The 21,881-nt window shown below is 39.8% G+C and overlaps 1 protein-coding gene and 1 pseudogene across 1 annotated transcript; both read left to right on the top strand.

Moving 5' to 3' along the window:
* LOC104451331 overlaps nucleotides 1–21,237 on the top strand; it is a 45,369-nt pseudogene extending 24,132 nt beyond the window's left edge.
* Nucleotides 11,313–17,468, top strand: LOC104448201 (ribonuclease 3-like protein 2). The gene is made up of 4 exons (XM_010061991.3): nucleotides 11,313–11,742; nucleotides 16,116–16,268; nucleotides 16,377–16,731; nucleotides 17,118–17,468. The coding sequence occupies exons 1-3, from the start codon at nucleotides 11,392–11,394 to the stop codon at nucleotides 16,686–16,688; spliced, it is 816 nt and encodes a 271-aa protein (XP_010060293.2). The 5' UTR covers nucleotides 11,313–11,391; the 3' UTR covers nucleotides 16,689–16,731; nucleotides 17,118–17,468.
* Nucleotides 21,238–21,881: the final 644 nt, after the last annotated feature.

Here is a 21,881-nt window from a genome sequence, read left to right as displayed (position 1 = left end):
TGTAGTTCATGTGTTTTGCCCATCTATCTGTCAATTCTAATTTACCCAGCAATGGGCACACTTGTGATATTGAGAAAGTCCTTTTTCTCGTACTTCTCAGGTTGACATATTAAGAGATGCTGCAGTTCTCATGATAAATTATATCGACCTGATTGGTGAGCAAGGATTTGAGGTTAATTATTTGAATATTGAACAATAGAATTGTCTCTTAGAGAATCATCAAGAGAGATTATGTTAAGCAATTGTTTAAATTGGATATCATTATTTGGCCAATGCTTAAAAAAGGGAATGAAGTATATGATCTAAATTGCAAAATCCTCTAAGCTTGAAGTGCAGTAACATATTGAATTTAGATTATTTTGAGTTGAACAAAAAAAAAAAAAAAGCTGAAAACCGAAATTTCGGTTCGGTTCGTATTCGGTTCGGGTTTCATTCGATTCGGTTTGGAAGATTTTTCTAACGGTTCGGTTCGGTTCCATAATCTATACATCAAAATCGTGAAAACCATGCTTGTTCAGGACATGGAAACTTGCAAAAGAAGCAACAATGCAGCCAATTGCGATAGCTCGGTAAAAGTACCCTGATGGACAGTGAACAATGGCAGCCTTGGTATAAAAAAGATCATATAAGAAGTTGAGCTCCGCCTCAATGACCCGAAAAGCATTCTTCGCAGTTCTCCTACTGAAAAATCGCATGCTATCGTCGCGTACATGGAAGCTAAAGATGACATCCACAAGGAGGCCTTGGAAAATTTTGAAGTAAAAATACGCCTTTTTTATCACTGTTCTGTCGTCCAAACTTTTTTCACCTTCTGCTCCTGCATGATGGGAATGATGTCGGGCCTTTGGCAATGAGGCTGTTAAAGGTGGGATATGAGCTTCGTTCAAAGCAATGCGGTCTTCCATGATCTCGGCATAGTTTGGCCCAGGATCAGGAGATGGGAGCAAGGAATTGCGGAACATACGGAAGCTTGCAAGATACAGAGTGCGTATTCGCGCAGTGTATTTAATGGTTCCTCCAATAAACATGAGGAGGGTTGGGACAATTAGCTTGTTACTGGGGAGGGATTGGTAAATCACCAAGCATGCAATGCCTAGATGTAATAAGAGACTAAGCATGTGCCTACCCCACAGCTCATTATCCTCAAGGGCGATAGCGGTTATGGTGTCTGGTCCTCCGAGATGGAGCACAAGAAATGGAGCCCAAAAAGCCAGAAGGTCACCAGATACATCAACATGGGAGTCTGAAGTACCCCCAGTGATTTGGGCTTTGGAAATGAGTCCAAAGGCATAGACAGCGACCCAGTCGGCAAACAAGTAAGCTGACCACAAGAGCGTCGAGATCCACCAGTTTGACCACCTCTTTCGAATGGGTGCAAAAAAGATGAGAAAGACTTGAACAGATAGGCTCGTAAGCATCGCCCCTCGGAGATTGAGTTTCAGCCATAACTTCTGGACTTCTGCGACAAATTTCGTAATTTCCATTTGATCCTTACTCTCTCACCAGATCCTGGAAGGAAATGTTTTAGATGGCACGAGTATTATTACAATAAGGCAGCAGTTATAGAATGGATATGCAAAGCAGGAGAACATAATGACGGAGAAGGTGACTATTGAGGGCAAAGAGTCGATAATTCATTGAAAACTATTTACGATCCGATAAGAATGAATGCCTTGCTTTACGCGACCGAGTGTCAAGTCGAGCAATGCGTAGTTGTCAAGGAGGAGAAAATATTGGGTGGTCCGGGACCTCCACATCAGCGTGGTCCCGGACCACTCAGGTGGCGCCACGTGGAAGCGTGGCCCGCTTGCTGTCTTTTGCATTTTTCTTTTTCTTTTTTCTCTCGCTAGCCTACACTAGCCTTCTCCTGACCTTTCAACGAGCTATTCTAGGCCCACCAGAAACTTTTCCCTCTCGGGAAATTTGAAAAATTCGGCGCCCTCTCTCTCTCCTCCCAAGAAAATAAAAGCAATCCTTCTCTCTTACAAATTCTCTCTCTCCATATTTTCGTTTGACTCGCGCCCGGTTGCTCTACCCTCCGCTTCTTCTCCGATCGGACGATGGAGCCGCCGTCCGACGAATCACGCCACCGACCCCGCTTCCGCATCCACCTCGTCAGCTGCCGCTGCATCTGAGCTACAGCTAATATTTTCTTGTTCGTTCTGCCCCTTCGTCGCGTTGCTCCTCCGGCGAACGACGGAGCCCACCGTCCGACAAACCACGCCGCCGCACTTACGCATCCGCCTCGTCCGCCACCTCCGCATCTACATTCTCCTCTGTCTTCAACGGCGACTGGGCTCTTCCTCTCCCAGTCGCCGTCCTTGTCGCTGATGCAGGGGATGCGAGGGAGGCGGAAGCGGGACCTCGTGGATGCTCCGGGTCGATGCATCTTGACGTGGAAGACTAGGGTCTTGTCGAACGAGAGCTTGCGCTCCCCGTAACGGATGGGCATCGAGCTGTGGTAGCCGCAACCGCCACCGATGCTCTTGATGAATCCAGCCACGGCAAGACGGAACTTGACCGCGAGGAGCCGCCTGAACGCCCCGCCTCTCCTTGGCCATAGCAGCGCAAGGCAAACCACGTCCCAAGCTCTGCGGGTGACGTCGGAGTCCCCCGCTTGCCATTTCCGGATGCAGAACGTGTTACAGATACGGTGAGGACAGGGAATCACAAGCGAGCGGAAGCCCAACGGCAGAGAAGATGCTCTCTTGGTGTTCCGGAGGACGGCCTCCCCAACCAGCGACGCGATCGAGGGAGCCGAGAAGGAGGCCGCGGTGGATCTGGATTTGGTCATCCACACTAACTCCTAAAATCTTGCAAATGTAAATAGCGATTGATTGTATTATGTAATCTCAATCTCTCTCTGAGCTCATAATCTCTTGCGCGTGTGAATAGGGGTGCATGTCTGTGTGCTTGTATGAATATGTTGGGGTGTGCAATGAGGAAAGATCAGCTGGCTTGTTTTGGGTTTCATGCGCAACTTTAGTAGGAAATAGCAGTGTTGTACAAAAATCCTAGTTTTGCGAACTAGAATGATAGTTTGCTAGGTTATGCTTGCCCAAGTTGATTCACTGTACTCGGTGAAAGCTAATTTTCATCGTTTGAAGAAATCTCGAGGCCTTATCCGATGATTTCTTGGCATATTTTGTCTCTCTTGTGTCTTCTTTCGCGTGTCCCAGTTAGATATTTGGGGTGATGACGAATTGAATTCTGACTAGCAAGTGGACAATTTACAAAACCACCATTCCCGTCACTCCATCAAAGTGTTTTTGCAAGAGAGGGAAAGAAACTGTTAAAAGTGACAAGTGAATTTCTGTTCTTCTGAGGTGTTGTGAATATCGTCGGGATTGAGAACCGCACCAAAAGCAATTTCCCTTCTTTGTCATGATTTTCCGAATTCTATTCTGACTTTGTTTTGTTTTAAAAAAGTGAAAGATCAAAGATTCTCAGATCATTGCCCTGTGGTTAGCAAAAACTCTAATCGATCTCCTCTTTCGCATTATGCTGCATCGAGCCTGGGTTATCTTCAATCAAATTCAAATTGGGGCTGCCGATCTATCACGCTGAGCACAAAGCAATGCCCGGTTTTTATTATATGCTTTGCCTGCGCATACAACTCTTCTTCTACCTAAAAAGATTCGAGCTTTGCAAGGCATTGCAGTTTACCACACACTCGATAGCATGCATAAATCTTCCGAATTCCCACCTTGAGTTCAAGTACTGCTACGAAAAATTCGATTTGACTTCGCCCATTTCGCATTTGGGAAACCAGTAACAGCGGCAGAGCCATGGCATTCAATTAAAATTTGCAGAAACTTCTTGCTTCGAGCTAAACTACAGTAGGGAAAAGAACAAGATAAATCCTCTGGCTCGCTAGCGAAAGAAAAGAAAGACAAAAAAGTTGCTCGATTGAGCAAGATTCCAGATCACTCCACTTCTCATCCGATTACCACTGATTTCAAATACATCTCTAACACATCCAGAACCCCCATAAAAGAACAAAAGAACTACATCAAGATCAAGATCAATATCATATCATAAGAACAGAGAAAAAACGAAACAGCAGAATCATCTTCTTCGAGAGGGACACACTCCATCGAAGAGAAAGAGCAAGAACGAAATCAAACCCCAGTCGAAACGGAATCACCATGGGAAATTCGGTATATACCATATCAACCAGACCAAAATCAGCAGCATCAACACGAACCCAATCAACAGCTCCTCCAATGACCCACAATAGCGGGCGGCACAAGAGAATTGGACCTCATACTTCTCGCTCAAATTCGCATACAAGATCCCCCAGTTCCTCGCACGAGCTTGGCTGCTCGTCGTCTCTTTTGCTTCCTCATCGACCAGCTCGTAAACGTAAGCCTCCGCAACGCCTTCCTTCCTCAATGGCGTCCCTTGCCCCGACCTCAGGTGTCCCAACAGGCCCTTCACGTACATTTCGGAGTAGAGCTCGTTGGCGTCGATCTCTGTTGTATCGGGGCTCGAGTTTGGCCACCCTGTCTCGGCCACAATCACCGGGATGTTCTCATGCCCCGCAACAGCCATGGCCGTGATCACTGCGTCGACCATCATGTCGAAGAGATTTCAGTACCGTGCTCTCTCGCATTCACTTGAACTCTGACTTTCGTAATGCCTAAAGAAGATCCGACCAGCCCAATCGTGCCCTCCGGACCCTGCCTCCGTAGCGACGACGTGGAGCTCGCCCACTTCGCCAAGCCGCCGCCTTGCCGCAACCAGAGGCGCAGCAGCAGCAAGTGCTTCGTCTACGCCCTCGCCCCGATCGTCATCCTCCGCGCCGCCTTCCTCGGGTTTGCCCTCACCGTCCGCGTCAAGAGCCCCGAGCTCAGGCTTCGCCGCGTCAACGTCAAGTCCCTCGACTACTCCACCGCGGCCTCCTTCTCAGCTCCCTCGACCGCGTTGCCGGTTGGGGAGGCCGTCCTCCGGAACACCAACTTCTCCAGCAACCTCGCCTCTGAGCCTCCTGTGTGTGGGGGTCTCGCTCGGCGGGCGACGCTCGCCAACGTTGAGGGGAGCTCGAAGAGGCTTGCTTCTCCTCCACGTGCTGCATCTGCGATCCTGGGAACGCCGGAACGAACGATGGAGCAGCAACGAGCCCGAAGAGAGAAGCGAGCGAGCATCGGAGTAGGGGCGGCCCGTCAGCGACGGGAGGGAACGGCCGCTTGATGCACGGCGGAGCAGCAACGAGCGCGGAGAGGGAGAAAAGTTTAGATTCAAAATTTCGAAAGGAGACAAATGGAGAGGGACAGAGGAACGAGAGGAACGAATGGCCGTTTTCTTTCTCAAAGGAAGGAAAGAGAAAGTTTTTCCTTGCAATAAATGCTCTGACAGGAGAGAGAGCGTGCAGGCTAAGAGGAGGAGAGGAGAGAGGGCGTCGACAGGCTAGGAAGAGGAGAGAGAGGGAAGAGGGCAGAAGACACCAAGTGGGCCCACCATCCACATGGCTCCTCGTGAGTGGCCGGGGACCACGCTGACGTGGAGGTCCCGGACCACCCAATATTTTCTCGTCAAGCGTCAAGGAGTGAGAAGCGACAGGACTCGAGCTGAGGTCCAGTATGACGCAGGAGTCAAGCAAGAAACTCGTGGAATCTAAATCAAAGGCGTGAAAACAGAGCGCTCTGGCTGTCGTTAGGGATGTAAATTATATTTTTAGTCATGCTTTAGCCTTTATTCTTATCTTTGTCTGTTGTTAGGGATGCAAATTATATTTTTAGTCACACTTTAGACTTTATTCTTCCTCTCTATCTTGTTGTTAAGGATGTAAATCATATATTTAGTCTCACTTTAGACTTTTTTTCTTCATCTGTGGCTGTTGTTCAGGATTTAAATTATGTTTTTAACCACACTTTAGCCTTTCTTCTTCGTCTCTGGCTGTTTTAGGGATGTAAATTATTTTTTTAATCACACTTTAGCCTTTCTTCTTCATCTCTAGTTGTTGCTAGGGATGTAAATTATTTTTTTAATCACACTTTAGCCTTTCTTCATTATCTTTAACTTCTCTTCTCATTCAAGCATCGCTGTTGATTGAAACAAAACTGTAAAAACACAAATTGTTCTGGAATTTAATCAATGACAAGCTTGGAAAATAGAATCACTTCAACAAAACCAAACATAAACAAACTATGACAGAATTTAATCGACAACACATCATTAAGGATAAAAATACACGTCCGAATTTAATCAACAATGCAAGTCTAGAAATTAATAGCACACTATAGGAAAGTAGAGATAACTTAAAGATAGTAGATTTGTTTGTTTGTGTGTTAGGGCCTCCAAAGAGTACGATGTGGCTATTTAAAACATACAATCAACGATTATTAATGGAGGTTACAAAGGAAAGTTATAAATCGATGTTACAAATGGTTACATTGACTCCATTACCTTGACGGTTTTTACAACTCCACTATCTTAATGGTTGCTTTATTCTACTATGTTGACAAGTAATTCTTTGAATATTGTATCCAAGATTGTCGACTCCACTTTTTATTAATTACTTCAAGGTATGGATTCATCAAGTTGTCGGTTTTTACAGTTGTCAATAATTTTGTTCATAAATGACCAAAATCTTCTCTCAATGAATAAGTTTATCACATGTCGATAATAACAAAAAGTTTGTCATTTTTTTTTGTGTAAACATAACCATCATCTCTTATTTGTTAATAGAGAGACAAAGAAGTATTATCCTAAAGAAATTGTTAGTGACTTCAAACTTCATCACGCTATTGTCTACTTTTGATCGAACAAGCTGATAGACTTTAATCTTATGCAATTAGACAACCAAGCCCGTTTGATAGTGTTCCCTTTTTTTTTTTTTTTGGCACAATGTGAAAGATGCGGGTCCAAATAAAAAAAACATAAATGTGGACCATAAGGAGAAGGATATCTTTTGCCTTTCATTAGAGAAGTGGAAAAGCATCTAGTTGTCTTTAATCCAATGTATAATTTTCTTTTGAACCAAAATTGTCATCTTTTAAATTTAAGCATACCGTGGTTATTGGTGTAAGAACATATCCTCTATCTCCTTTACTTTTCAAATGGGATGACGTCGAGCATCGATGACGTCGACATGATTATGATATCAAACATGAATTACTTTACAAAATAGGAGTCATGCTGAGTCATGCTAGCATTAAATAAATAGAAAAAAATAAAGGAAAAGCAGAGGAGTCACTACTTTCCAGGGAAAACATAGCAATAACTAAAGAAAATATCACGGAAATATGATGTGTATAGATAATCTAGTATTGTAGGCTTGTTGGTCTTTTAAATAGACGAATAAGTATATTGCAAATCCTAAAATTTAATAAATTGGCACACTCGAGTCATTTGATTAATTTCATTCAACTTGATTAAGAGAAATACCAATGTGATTTTTTTAATATTTTTTCTTCTACGTATCAATGATATGATTAAAATATGAAATATAAGTATAAAAGATGTGGTTTTGGTTCAAATCTGATTTTATATTAATTTTATTTAAATCAAATTAAAAAATAAGTTTTAAAAAAAAAAGAAAAGAGAAAGGGACGTGAGGAACAAGGTTGCAAGAGCTTGCATCCCTCATCATTGTGGCCCCACCATCGTTGGGGGCCGACAAGGGTGGAGGATGGTCGGCGAGGGTCGCCAAGGCCTCGTTAGTGGCCAACAGCCCTCATCAAATGAAAGCAAGGGCTGCCATTGGCTATGGTGGGCAGTGAAAACAAGGGCTTGCAGCCCTTGCCGGCTTCTCAAGTCTCCTTCTCTTTTTAAAAATAAATAAATTTATTTTTAACTTATTTTATAATTTAACTTAAATAAAATTTATATGAAAAATCATATTTGGATCAAAACAACCTCATTTTAGTGATGTCATCACTATGTAAAATAGAGAAAATAATAAATAAAAGAAAGCCACGTCAGCATTTTCCTCAGCCAAGTTGAATAAAGTTAATGGAAGAATTCGGTTGCACCAAATTGAAAAATTTATGGCTAAATTACATTTTTTTTCAAGTTTTAGAACTTAATTGCATTTTGTTAATAAATTATAAGACTTCCAATACACTTATCTCTTAAATAATTTTTTTTGTACACTTACGAAACATCGTATATGTCCAATTTTACCAAAAATGAACTTATTCCTTATGTCTACTTGTGCAGAAAAATTGTCCAAAAAGTCTTCAATTTATCGTGTGTGGTAGCCAATTCAGTCTTAAACATTCAAGTTTAGTCATAAGCATTTTGATAATTTACCAATGTAGTTATAAACCTTTGGATTGTGCAATTTAGTCCAAAATCTTTAATGATTTGCTAATTTAGTTTTAAATCTTTTGAAGATTTGCTAAAATAGTCATTCCAACCAATTATCCACAAAATAGGTTTAGGACTAAATTGGTAGATATTCCAAAGGTCTAGAACTAAATTTGACATAACTGAAAGGTTTATGACATAAATTGGCAAATCGTTAAAATGTTTCGAGCTAAAATGGCTACCGTGATAAATTTAAAACTTTTTAGACAATTATTCAATTGTTGTGCTTTCTCATAAGTCAATTTTTCTCCACTGCTATTATACATAAAATTTTGTATGATTTATTTCTGCACATTACATGTTGTTCTTACTATAGTCAACTTTTCTCAAATTTATAAGTATATCATTCTGAAGGAGTTACTTTACTGTTTAATACTTTAAATATTGTTGGATATATATGATGTTTATGAGTCGGTTCATATTTTGATTCTCTTAAAATTTTCTTGAAAAGGAAAATAATTCTGTCCCATTATTGGTGTACTTAGTCTATCCACTTTACATATAAAAACAACACATTGTCATTTAGTATTTGTATTTAGATTGAATTTTTAAATAATTTTCCTTATAAATTTTACTTATTTTGGGAAAAATCTTAAAACTCTATATCAAGAAAATGAATCTTTTTTTATTACATTGAATGCATTTCATGTTCAAATGTCATTTTTACTATAAGATTATGGATTCTATACTCACACACACACACACACACACACACACACACACACACACACACACACACACACACACACACATATATATATATATCTTAGTGCTCTGTCTGCACATAGATATGCATGTAACATAATCTCAAGACTATTGTGAAAAATATGTATATCTTAGCCAAGTAATTTTGCTTCACCGAGAAGGTAAGCAATTTATTTTCTCGTTTTCTCCATCTCTAGGTAAATCTTCATATTCCAGCGCTATTCATTTTAATTAATGCCCAAAAAGATCTCATCCTTAAACGTTGATTTGCATATCTGAAAACTTCTTACAAGTCTTGTTTGCACAGTACATTAGACAAAACCTTTTAACTGTGGATATCCTATTGTCGACGTTTAAGTTGAAACGGGTCATTTGGCTCGTGAATTATGAACTCAAGTGCCTTGGATTCAGTTGTCACAAATAAGAAAAGTCTCTAAATTTTTGCCAATCGAAGATACACCAACGCTTAAGTCGGTGTAAATATTTTCGATAATGAAGTCGGCGTAGGATCAGAGAGAAAGCGAGAATATAGGGTTTGAAGAGGGGCGAGACGACAGCGATTGATTATTCAAAACCAACATAAAAACAGTTACTATGAAATGACAGATTCAACTTTGGCCAAAAGCCTAACAATAACAACTTAAAATTTTCCCATGTCTGGGGCAACGACTTGGACAAGACTTAGGTCTTCATGGTCTATACTTGGCAAATTATCGTGTTAGGAAATTCCTAATGAAGTTTCGCCATAAACGACAAAAAAATTCCCATAAAATATAAGATTATAAGCCATTTATGGCAGTTGAATCTCTACATTAATGACAGTTTTTTTTTTTAACTGAACATGTATGGCAGTTGAATAGCTAAGTTTATTGAACAGTTCTTAATAGTAAGGATACCATTATTATTCATTTCACTTCATATCTTAGTTTGATATAAATTAAACTTACAAATATAGTCAGTAGAGACCACCCACCTGGGTAGCGCTGTTGGCGGCAAGCTTCTCCTCCTAACGCAAAGAGAGGAGTTCGATTCCCTAGCGTCGTAAGAGTGACTTACCCGGGGCATGAGGGGCGGTGGTGACTCACGTGCCTCCTCAGGGTTTACTCCGCCGCATTGTCGGCATACGGGGCTTCCTTGAGTCATAAAAAAAAAAAAAAAAAACACTTCTTCAAAGGATCTTGGTGCCATAGGCGATGATGAAGTGAGAGTTCAGACTTGGCAAACAACATCAAAATTCAAAAAGTGTTTGGATACGAGCTAATATTCTTTCTTCTGGAGTTAATTTTTGGCTTACGCTAATTTCATCTTTCGAAAATTTAAGTAGTGTGAGATAACCCTTTATATCAATATTTAAGAATGGGCATAATTCCCAAAATAAACTTTAGATCGAGTGATAAATCTGACCCAAACCTTTTTTTGTCTTGTAAAATAAGTACCAATTTTAAGTCGAGTGACACATTTGACCCAAACCTTTTTTTTTTCTCGTAATAAAAGCATCAACTTTAAGTGGAGTGACAAATTTAACCCAACATTTTTTTTTGTCTAGAAAAAAAAATCACTGATTTCACTTAAATCCCAAATCTAGTCCCCTTTAATTTAGATCCATTAATTGTCCTCAACAATAAATCCATGCACACTTCCTAGGCGAATTTAAAGCACTATTCATTGGTCGAAGCCATAGCATGGAGAATAACAGTGACATTATTCATCGTCTCTTACGCTTCACTAGCAAGTAAAAAAGATCTCCAGATTGAATTTCTCTTGCTAGAATTCGTTGCTTTATCGTAATATAAAGCTGTAAACCACCACTCACGAGAGATATCATGAATGAGATCCACCAAGCTCATGACTAGAAACTTTTTTTTCCTAAAACAAGGTTAACTTCAAATGAAGAACTAACAGTAGGGGCTAGATTTGAGATAAGAGTAAAAGTTTTATGATTTTTACAAAAAAAAAAAAAAAAAAAGCTTAGAATTATCACTCAACTTTAGCTAGATTTATCATTTGATTTAAAGTTGGTGTTTGTTTTTTGGAATTAGCCCTTTAAGAATGGGGAACTCCACCTCAAGGCATCTCCTAGTTAGGGGGCTTCTCATGTTTGGAGTGGAAAGATGTGTCATCTCTTATGGCTTTAGGATCATAAGAATATGCTCTTTTTCCTTCTTTATCGCTCGATTGAGATCAGCGTCCTTATAAAGGGATGGTCGGTGACTTTTTGGAAATATTGGCGCTTAGTGTTGACTTTGAATAAATACGATATTATCTCTTTATGAGAATAAATATAAATGTCACCAAACACTCTCTCTCTCTCTCTCTCTTTCTAATCAAAATCCGAATTTGATCAAGAAACTTTACTAGATTCCAGACAAAGAGATGGTTTCTCCCGCTTCCCTCCCTTCGCCGGCGCCGGAGAGGGGATCCTGGGTCTCCGACGTCGAGGCCATCCTGAACTACGAGTTCAAGAACCCGAAGCTGCTCGAGCAGGCCCTGACGCACTCCTCCGTCCCGGACGCTCCGTCCTACGAGCGGCTCGAGTTCTTCGGCGACCGCGTCCTAAACCTCGTGGTCAGCGACCACCTGTTCTGGGCGTACCCCGACCTCAAACAGGGAAAGCTCACGAAGCTGCTGTGGGCGAACGTCAGCACGGAGAAGCTCGCGCGGGTGGCCGTGCATCGCGGGCTTTATCAGTTCCTTAGGGACAAGATGCAGTACTCGGATGACCAGGCAAGTGCTACTGAGAATTTTGATTCTTTTTGTGTTCCGATATTCTTTTTTTTTTTAAAAAAAAAAATTGGGCCATGTTCGGTGAATTACAGAGTCTTTGGTTTGAGATGAGCAGTTGCTTCCTAAGTATTAATTGATCTGTGGAGTAAAGTTCGTGGGCCAAGGGCAACCAGGCATCAGTCATCGGTGTAGTTTATCAGACAGTTGTCTGTTGTTATCAATTCTGTCCCAAAATGTATAATCCTTAGTTTTTTTTTTTTTTTTTTAAGAGTTCTACCGACATGGCCTTGATGCAGTGGTAACAAGTAACAACACGCTTGTGTCTTGGGATCACGCAATCTGACCGCAAGGTTGGCCGATGGGCGACTTGAATATCAAAATTAACCTGAGAGAAAAAGGGAAAAAGGAGGCTCATTGCATCGAGCACAACTTATGAAAACTTGTTCTACTTAACATTCTATCAATTTTTGGTGGATTGGAGAGTAGTGACCTACGTGGTATGCGGGTAATGGATTCGTCCTAGATTAGTGATTATCTTCAGTATATATAGCTAAGGTCACTCGAAATACTTCAAGTTTTATGTTTGTGTGACTGGGTTCAATAAAAGCCAGTGGAGGTTTGGAGAAACAGCTTCAAAGTTTAGAATTACTTACTTTTCGCTGTGTTTTGCTAAGTGACACTTTAGCTTTTGATACTGATATGGTAATAAGACTTGGTAAAATGAGGCCAACAGTCAGAGATCTATGTATGTTCGATTTCAGAAGCATGCACTTTCTTTCTCTTTTGATTTAATAGGCTTCGGCTGGGTCCACCGGTCGAACCAATGGATAAAATCAATGGCCCTGGATGGCCACTTTGGGGCTGCTGGGTGTTGAGGGTAGCCGCAATGTGCTTGGTGGTCCTTGTTATTGGTTCAAAAAAATGTTGGTGGTATTGGTTCTATTCCAGCCCCCTGACATAGAATGAGGTCATTATGGCATTTTCATATCTCCCGAAAGTAAGGCCAATGGACCGTAGCCGTTCCTGCTATGTCTGCAAAGAATTTTTGTTGGAGGAAAACTATGCCATATCAAAGAAAATGTATAACGGCGATATCATGTTCCACATGACATGTGATGATATCACCAACTAATGGGGTATGCTTTTGATCAATTTGTAATGTACAATGACACTTCATAAATTGAGGATATAATGTCAGCACGTCACATCGTGTATCAATACCTAATATAATTTTTCCTTCTCAAGTGGGTAATCATTTACATACCTGAAGTCTTCATTCTCCATTTTCAGCGGAGTGCTAGTGTAAATATCATTTTTAATGTCGACTAGTTTTCTTAAAATGTTTATGTCGCGACCTAATTTTTTCGGGTTTGAACCACCTAGGGTTTGGCTAATGGATTGTTAAGCCTAGACTTAACTCGGGCTCTCCCAAGCCCATACCAATTCGCGACTTAAGTTTGAATTGTTAACATGCAATTTTTTTTTAATTAGGAGTCGCCACTAATCTATTTTTGGTGGGTCGATTAGAAACCCAAGTAAAGTAATGGGAGAATTATTTTACTTCTACGAATCGGAGATTATGGGTACGGGGACTTGGTTACACTAAATTTCTCTAATGCCCTTTCGGTACCATTCTTTTAATTTTGAAAAATGTTTGGCAAGGAGTTTGGATTGATTTTAAACTAATTCCCTAACATGTGAGGTGTTCATGCGGGTGCGCAAACCACCAATTTAACACTCAAGTAAAGCAGAAAATAAATTGCAGGACTTACCTCAAAGCAACGAAAGCATCCGCAATGTTAAATTAAAATCTACATCAACAACCCTAGATATGGTTTCTAATTAACACGCAATTTTTGTTTTGTTTTCACTTAATTAATGAGAATCATGCTTTATGCAATGCATGCCACTAATTTAACATGAAATGATATGACATGGCAACATGACTTAGCTATATGACCTAAACAATATGACATAACTAAGCATGTAGTCTATCATAAGCATGAGATGATTTATTCTAAATAATTTTTTTGTATTTTCTATGAGATTCGAAATTAAAGAAATGCAACATTTAAATATGCAATCTAAATTAATCTAATGACCTAATTCTAATGACAGGCAATTTCTAATTAAATGCATCTAACAAAAATCACTAAATGACGTGCATTGTATGAAACTAATTCTATATGACGTGCACATGATTTTTATTTTCCTAATAAGCATGCAATCTATTTAGGAGAAATTATCTAAACCTATAATATGCAATCTTAGCATGCAATGACGTGCAAAGAATGCCCTAATCCTACATGACATATGCATAATGACATTTTTTGTGTTTTTCCTTTTTTTCCCCTTTTTTTAAATTTCGAAATTAATAATTGCCAAATAATTAAACATGCAATCCAAATTAAAAGAACTAGCAACCTAAATGAATTGATTTGATTTTTTTATTTTTTTAAAATTCGAAATAAAATACCTATTGTGAACATGCAAACCCTAAAGCTACATTTTCTATTTTTTTTTTTTAAGAAAATTAATTTAAGCAACACCACATCAAATCAAGCCATATTGATACACAAATTGACGAACCATATCTCGAGCATGAGATCGGGTTGGCCAATTTCACATAAATCACGAATCGGATCTCGAGCGGGAGATCGGATTGGCAATTTTTAAGTGATTGCGAGTCGGATTTCGAGCTTGAAAATCGGACTGAGAATCACTAATTTCCAGGCAATTTCATGTCATGGAATTTCAATTTCAGATTAAGGAATAATTACACTAAAAGATAAAATAAAATAGCAAAAATAATTAAAAAATAAAATAAAGAAAATACCTAAATTTTCTTTCACTTCTCTTTTTCTTTTCCTTTTTCCTGAAAAAGAAAAGAAAAGAATAAAATAAAATAAAGCTGGTGGGTCCGGCGAGGGGAAGCCTCCGGCTAGGGTTCCGGCGAGGGCGTGACGGCGGCGCGGCACTGGGGGCTTCGGCGCGGGTCGTCGGGGACAGCTCGCAAGTCGTCGGGGCGGAAGAGGACCGCGGGCCCGGCTGGGTGCGGGCGTCGCGGCGGCACGGCGGTGTCGGGACAGGAGCACGGAGCCCGGACTGCGGGTGGAGAGATCCGGACGTGGGATCGCGGATCCGCCGCGGCGAGGTGGGACGAACGACGGCTGCTTCGGGTCCTGGTGCATCGCGGGCGGGGCGGCGGGACTCCGTGCGCAGGTCGGTGGCAAGGCGCGCTCACGGGGGCCGACGGACGCGGTGGAGGCGGATCGGTGGTGGTGCGGCCGCGGCGGAGATGCGGAGATAGCCGGTGGAGGCGGTGCCGCGCGGTCGACGACGTTGGCACGCGGCGCCGGCGCGGCAGGCAACCCGGCGAGGAAGATGAACAGTGGCGTCCCCTTTTCTTTTTTTTTTTTTTTCTCTTTTTCTCACGTCACTCCTTGTCTCTGTACTCTCTCTCTCTGTTTCCCTTCTGCGAGACATGACTTTTCTTTTCTTTTTTTCTGACTTTTTTTCTCTTCAAGACAAACCAAAGACAAACGGAAGAAAGCAATTTTTTTCTTGATTTTTCTTTCGAATCCCCGCTCACCAGACCCCAAGAACTCCTCACGTAATTGCTCTTCAAAAATTTCGAAAATCCCCCTTTGTCCGTACGTGTGCAACGCCTTTTATAGGGGAAAATTTTAGATCTTTGAAGCAAATTTTATTTCCAATTTCACTCGTGCATAATTTTCTGAATATATCATTGCACTACATGTGATATTCTCTTTTGTATTTTTCACATATTCTATCCAAAAAATTCCCTTTTGCACGAAATACACCTCGCAGTGTATATTACCCAAATATGTGAAAAATCCTAATGCAATATAACACAAAATAAAATTTCCCTAAACTATATGCCATGTGATTTTTTTATTTTATAGCAAAAATTAACCCTAAAAATTTAGGTGTCAACAGTTTACAAGAAGAAGAAAAAATGCTTTGCACCTTGATATTTATGGTAAGAATGTTAAGCTGAAAGGATCTCCATTCTATCTCTACGCGATCTACGATGTGCAATTCTCAACAGATTTTCAAACTGCCTTCTTATGGAACTTTTCAGAAGGAACATTACTATCCAAAGCAGTGCCACCTTTTGTACCAAATTTCTGTGGTTGGAATATTGCCTGCGAATTCTTTGTTTCTCTGGAAAGTTGGAAATAAAATAGCTCGACGAAATGCAACAATCTATTTATCTGTTTAACTCTATGTGCATCTGTGAATGTACAAATTGTATAATATGGGAATGAGATGTAGATGAAGTTTCTATCTGTTACTTGTTAGTATCTCTATCGCTCTTTTTCATTGGGATGTTTCCAGTTATTTTGCAGGTTAGCGAGTTTGCTGGAGCAATTAAGAAGGAAGATGGTGCTGTCGCACATGGGGGATTAGTTAAAGCCCCAAAATTTCTTGCAGATATTGTAGAATCTGTGGCTGCTGCTATCTATATCGATGCTGGCTCAGATTTAAAGAAATTTTGGAAGGTACAATGTTTTTTTCTTCAATGAGATGAGTCCTTTATTTTAATCTTCAAGCTTTCCCTTTTGTTATCATTGTCGTCTTTAGAACAGATTTGTTTGGTACATGTTTAGATTTTCAAAGGTTTACTGGAGCCTATTGTTGGCCCTAAAGAATTGCAACAGCAGCCTCAGCCGATCACAATGCTATATGAGGTTTATCAAAAGCAGGGAAAGGATGTAGAGATTACGCAAGAGAAGATAGATTCAACTTATATAGCTAGGGTCAGTGTAGATGGGAAGGATGTTGCCTTAGGTACTTCTGAGCATAAGGTAATTGCTAGGATTAATGCCGCTCGCAGATGTTTGTCTCAACATCCTCAACAGAACCCGTCATCCATCGGTTTGATGGCCCATTGCAAATTAAGGATGCCAAACAGAAGCTAAACGAGCTTTGTGACAAGAACAAATGGCCCAAACCTGACTACCGGTACATTTCCTTCTTCATTTGATTTATTTACCATTGTTTTGCTCGCTTTGCAGATGTTAACACTTCCAGGCAGTTTCCTTTCCTCTCTGCCTTTTATTTTGGATTCTATTGCAAGAACCAGTGACACGTCCAATCTTCTTTTGATATTAGCTAAATCAGTACTTGCTTCAAGGTAGTCTTGCATATACTCTACGAAAAGATATATGAGTGATAACGTTGGCAAGAGCTTATCATGGCCACGATATTTTGGTATTTTCCAAAGAGATGAAATGCCAAATGCCTCTTTTTTCCTTCTTCACCAATTGTTGGTGCTCTCTTTTTCTGTTTCTTTCTGCTGAAATTTCACGTAGAATTAGTCTCTTGATGTCAGTCCTTTTGACTTGCAGAACGGAGGAGTCGGGCCCCCAGAATAGCAAGGAATATGCTTGCACAGTTGTAGTTAAGAGTGACGTTGTCCACACTGAAGTGGGAGAAAAAAGATCAAGAAAAAAAGAGGCAAGGAGGTATGCTGCTTACCGAATGTTGCTTGCGTTGAAGCCAATCTAATAATCTTTGAGTCTCCTCCGAGCATGGGAATGTGAAGAGAAACGCTTTGTTATTCTTTGCAACTATGAAAGGATGCGATCTTTCATATTGTTATGGTTGGTTGAGACACATGGTTAATTATATTTGTTGAAAACATGGAATGTTTGGGTGGGTAAATTATTAGGTTTTCCATTGGATTTCAAATTTCTCAATGCTTTTGGTTATCTTTCCTGTTGTTGAGAACTGGCATGAATGTTCAGGTTATCATTTCAAATAATTAGTTATTAATTAATCAATTTGGCAGTCAGTACAACCTTCACTGCAGAAGTCACAAAGGACTCGATATTGCATACTGACAGTTTCTGCATTCATTACAACCTCGTTTACGGTTGGAAACTCTGATGGATCCTAGGGGACTCGGTTCCTCTTATTTCATTGCTTCAGAAAAGTCCCAATGACATGAAAAATATGCAACTTAAACAACGTTATTGCCCTAGGCGACACATCTGCTAGACAGATCTTTTTTTATTTTTTTTTTATTTTTTTTAGTGTATTTGTTTCCAAGTAAATTATTTTCTATATGAAAACAAAATTCATTAGAAAACATTTGGATGGAGAACCATTTACAAACCATTTTTTCCTCAGTGCTCGACTTGGACAAACTAAGTGCGGCAGAGAAGACAATGACTTGCTCACGGTTGTTTGAGGAAGTGGCTGCCTCTGCTAGGTAGCGGTGATGGGCCTGGCGGCACTAGCAATCGGTTATTATAATTTATAGTTGTGGTGCAGGTGGTAGTAATTGGCGGTGGTGGCCAGGTGAAACAATAAGCCAAAATCAATTATGGAGAGGGTTAATACAATGAAAAAACTCCAAGCTAATACATATGCGATAACTTAACTCTAAAATTAATTTTTTTATTACTAAAAACCCAAAACCGATACATTCATGATAAATTTACTCAAAATTAATTTTTTTATCACGAAAAACCTCAAATTGGTATACTTTGTAACAAATTTACTTGAAACTAATTTTTTTACCATCAAAAACCTCAAATTGGTATACCTTAATAAATTTACCCCAAATTAATTTTTTCATCATCAAAAACTCCAAAATGATATACTTGTGACAAATTATGTCAGCTTAATCATTAAATTGGTTGACCTAGATGATAACACGGCAAGTCCACGTGGACATCCATAGGATAAATACCAAATAAACCTAAAATTAGTATACTCGTGACAAATTTAATGATACTCTTATAATAAATTTAATGATATACCCGTGACAAATTGAAATTTTTTGTGGCATTTATTCTAAGGATTTCCATATGGACTTGCTCGTCACCATAACATGTCATCATGTATAATCCACGTTAGCAAATTTAGCAGTAAAATTTGACGGAAGTTAACGAAAGATAAATTCATTATAAGTGTACCAATTTGGGATTTATGGTAGTTAAAAAATTGATTTGTGGTAAATTTGTCACAGGAATGGGTAGCTCATCATTTTTTAAAGTACTCTTTCACTCCGACATCGCAATAGAAGTTTGTCAGAGTACATTAAAGAATTTATGCCAATGTTTTCTCTTCTACTTTATAACATTGTCCTCGGTCAGTCCTAGTCAGTGATGATTGGCAACTACTGCTCAGAATATTGTTTTTGCTTACGACTTTAGGTCCTCGCTCTTTTAGTAATTTTGCCTCGCATTTCTATTGTGAGACCGGTAAGGATTTTATATAGAAGAAAGTGCATGTGCATTCTGTAAAGCCATTTAGCTTTCCTTTTGGTGTGTTTTAAGGCGATTTCTGTCTATTCTTCCTTTGTCTACCCCAACACTGATAATTATGAGTTCTGTCTCGTGTTGTTCAGTGTGTAGCCTCTCACCCTGACACGAGAATGTTGTTCCTCAAAGGTAGTATTCTAGATCCTGTTAAAAGACCATCTTCATTGAAACATTGTTGAATAAAGCACAATTTTGTTCCTCTTACTTGTGACGTTTGATTATCAGAAACCACCTAAAATTCTCTCTGAAGCATACAAGTTCTAGAGAAAGATTTGCATCACACCGTAAAGGTTGTATGACTATCAGGATTAACTAAATTATGGATTTATAGAAAGTGTCAAGTTTAAATGTGATTCTTAGAGTTTACAATCAGATGTGGTTTGGGATTTATTCCTCGACCAGATCCATGTTTCCACCTATCATCGGATAAAGCATGCAAACGAGCTAGCAAGCTGCTTTAATAATCACTTTGATGACTGCGTCAAAACGTGCTGCTGGAAATTTGGTTGCAGTAAACGGTCATTTAATGAAAACTTTATAATCTATAAAAGATGTTAGCCTCGAGGAACTTTGATGGTGTCTTGTGACATGGCCTTTCATTAGCAAGGATTGAACATTTATAACGATATGGTTGATCTAAACAACTTGTCATTTTGACAATAATTACCTTATCATCAAGTTCCTATAAATTGCTTTGTCCGTGATCGATGGCATATTGTCACAATGCTGTTGATTTCTTTCAGTAATAATTGGTCACCCAATCGCTCTACTTTTTACGCAACATAAAAGATGAAGCCATATGTGCCTTCCCCATTGAAAAAATAGGAACAAGTCTTGGGCATTAGACTCGCTTGATTTTATAGTAGTTTCCTCCTTTGATTGAGTTTGATTCCTGTGAGCTGTGGTTATATGATGAAGCTTGTATCTGTTGATTTAGATCTTGAAATAATAGCATCCTCATGCATTGCGAATTTCCTCAATACCTCTTTATGCTGAACTTAAGCATCTGGTATATAAGATTTACTTGAATGGATTTTGTCACCATCGTCGAGTTGGTGTCTGCTTATGGAACGTGTCTGGGAATTTTGGTTGGTTGCTCAAATGATTTTGTCATCCGAGAAACTTTTTGAACTGCAGTACCAGAGAGTGATAACATAGTCAGTCTACCTGATTTGAATTTTCATGTTACTTTGCCCATAAAAGAAGGTACTTGTCCGAAGTTGTCATGAACTTCATCATTTGATTTTTCTCCTGACAGGAATTGCAAAGCTATAATGTTTATTTTCTGTTCCAGCAGGTGGCAACATTTATTGTTCAGGCGATTTTGTTGGATGACTTGGGCTTGGACTATATTTGCACTATGGCAGAGCGGTTCTATGCCGTAGGCCCGGTTTTGGATCACATGGTTGGAGCACTTGCTGAACAACCTTCATCACGGCTGCTGAAGCACATTATTCGTTGTTATTTGCGTTTGGCAGATAATCCAAGGTTGTCTATTTGGAGCACTCATCTTTAAATAGTTATCATCTAATGGCTTAGGTATATGTTTGGTTGACAGAAGATGCCTTTCTGTTCCCTTTCAGGGCTTGCGATGCAATGAGAGGTTGCCTTCTCTAAATGTTAAGGGATGGCACATTTAATGCTTGTCTTGGTGTAAGTGCTTGTAGCCATGTCCACTTTTTCTTCTGAAGAATGGGAAAATAATTCGTACATCAGTTATTTTTTCTTCACTAAGTGAACTCCGGAAGCTAGTGTTACCCTGTGCGGATGTCCTCTATGTTAGCTTGTATGCTGTTTTAATTCTTTTAGTTTCATGGCCTGATTACTGTTGGTCTCTGTTTCGCCAATTGCATGTCTTAAGATACCTTTCTATATATGTATTTTGATGGAAGTTTGTATGGTGGTGTCAGATAATAAGCGTTTAACCACCAGCGTTGCCTTTGAAGATGCTGTATTTCTATAATGTTGATTTACCTGTTTTTATCCTAATAACAACTTAGACCAACTAATGAATTGCTTTAACACCCTTCTTTTCATCTCATTTGTTAGTCGAAGCCATATTTCACTGTATCTCGTGGTTATGTTGCTGCAGGAAGATCCAACAACTAGGCGGTGGCTTTAACAATTACTTAACATTGTGGGCATGAACCGGCTGCCCGGGCTTCAAGCTGGTGGAGGATTCGATCACATGCTGTGAACTAGAAAAGTACAGTGGTGCACATTTTTGCAGCAGTTAACATTCAGACGCTTCCCTTACGGTAAAAAACGTTCAGACGCTTGGTCCAGTAACATCAAGTACAGGAATGATTTATCATCTGCCTTCGGTTCTGTTTTAGATTTTATTGCTCCGGATAGGGTGAGCCACAAGCTTTGGCAGTCCTTTAGGCTTTTCCAAATAGTTTCATTGTAAATGAACAAAGATGAGGCTACTTTCGCTTTTGTTTTGGATTTGAATGAACGAAGTTAACTGCTTGTACTAAAAGAGGGAATCAAAAAGCTGCTTGGGCATTCACGATTTGAGCTCATGCGTGTTCCTCTTGGGTATTTTCGTTTGCTTGTCGTGTTGGTCCAGGCTTCTTTTCTGACCGAGTCCGACTGTAGTCTTTCCCAGTACCGAAAAAAACGGCTTGAACTCTAAGATTTGACACCTGCTCTTTTTTTTTTGGTAAATAAAGGTACAAAACTCAGAAAAATTATTATTTAAAGTCTACAACGCCAATTTTATCACTAAGCAAAACATGAGATAATTCTTTAAGAGGCTGCAAGTAGAACGCATTATCTAAACGCTTCGTCATCCCAACATTAGCAAGCATATCAAACACCTGCTCTTTTAGTTTTGTT

Source organism: Eucalyptus grandis, chromosome 6 (assembly GCF_016545825.1).
Source record: "Eucalyptus grandis isolate ANBG69807.140 chromosome 6, ASM1654582v1, whole genome shotgun sequence".
In the NCBI taxonomy this organism is placed as follows: domain Eukaryota; kingdom Viridiplantae; phylum Streptophyta; class Magnoliopsida; order Myrtales; family Myrtaceae; genus Eucalyptus; species Eucalyptus grandis.
The sequence above is the reverse complement of the archived record's forward strand: the minus strand, read 5'-3'. Positions and strand labels throughout refer to the sequence as shown.

Bases quoted from the DNA above. Each gene is read 5' to 3' on its own strand.
- LOC104448201 (XM_010061991.3), top strand. From the start codon at position 11,392: ATGGTTTCTCCCGCTTCCCTCCCTTCGCCGGCGCCGGAGAGGGGATCC. The intron at 11,743-16,115 runs GCAAGTGCTACT...GTTATTTTGCAG, and splicing joins TGCAGTACTCGGATGACCAG to GTTAGCGAGTTTGCTGGAGC. The intron at 16,269-16,376 runs GTACAATGTTTT...GTACATGTTTAG, and splicing joins ATTTAAAGAAATTTTGGAAG to ATTTTCAAAGGTTTACTGGA.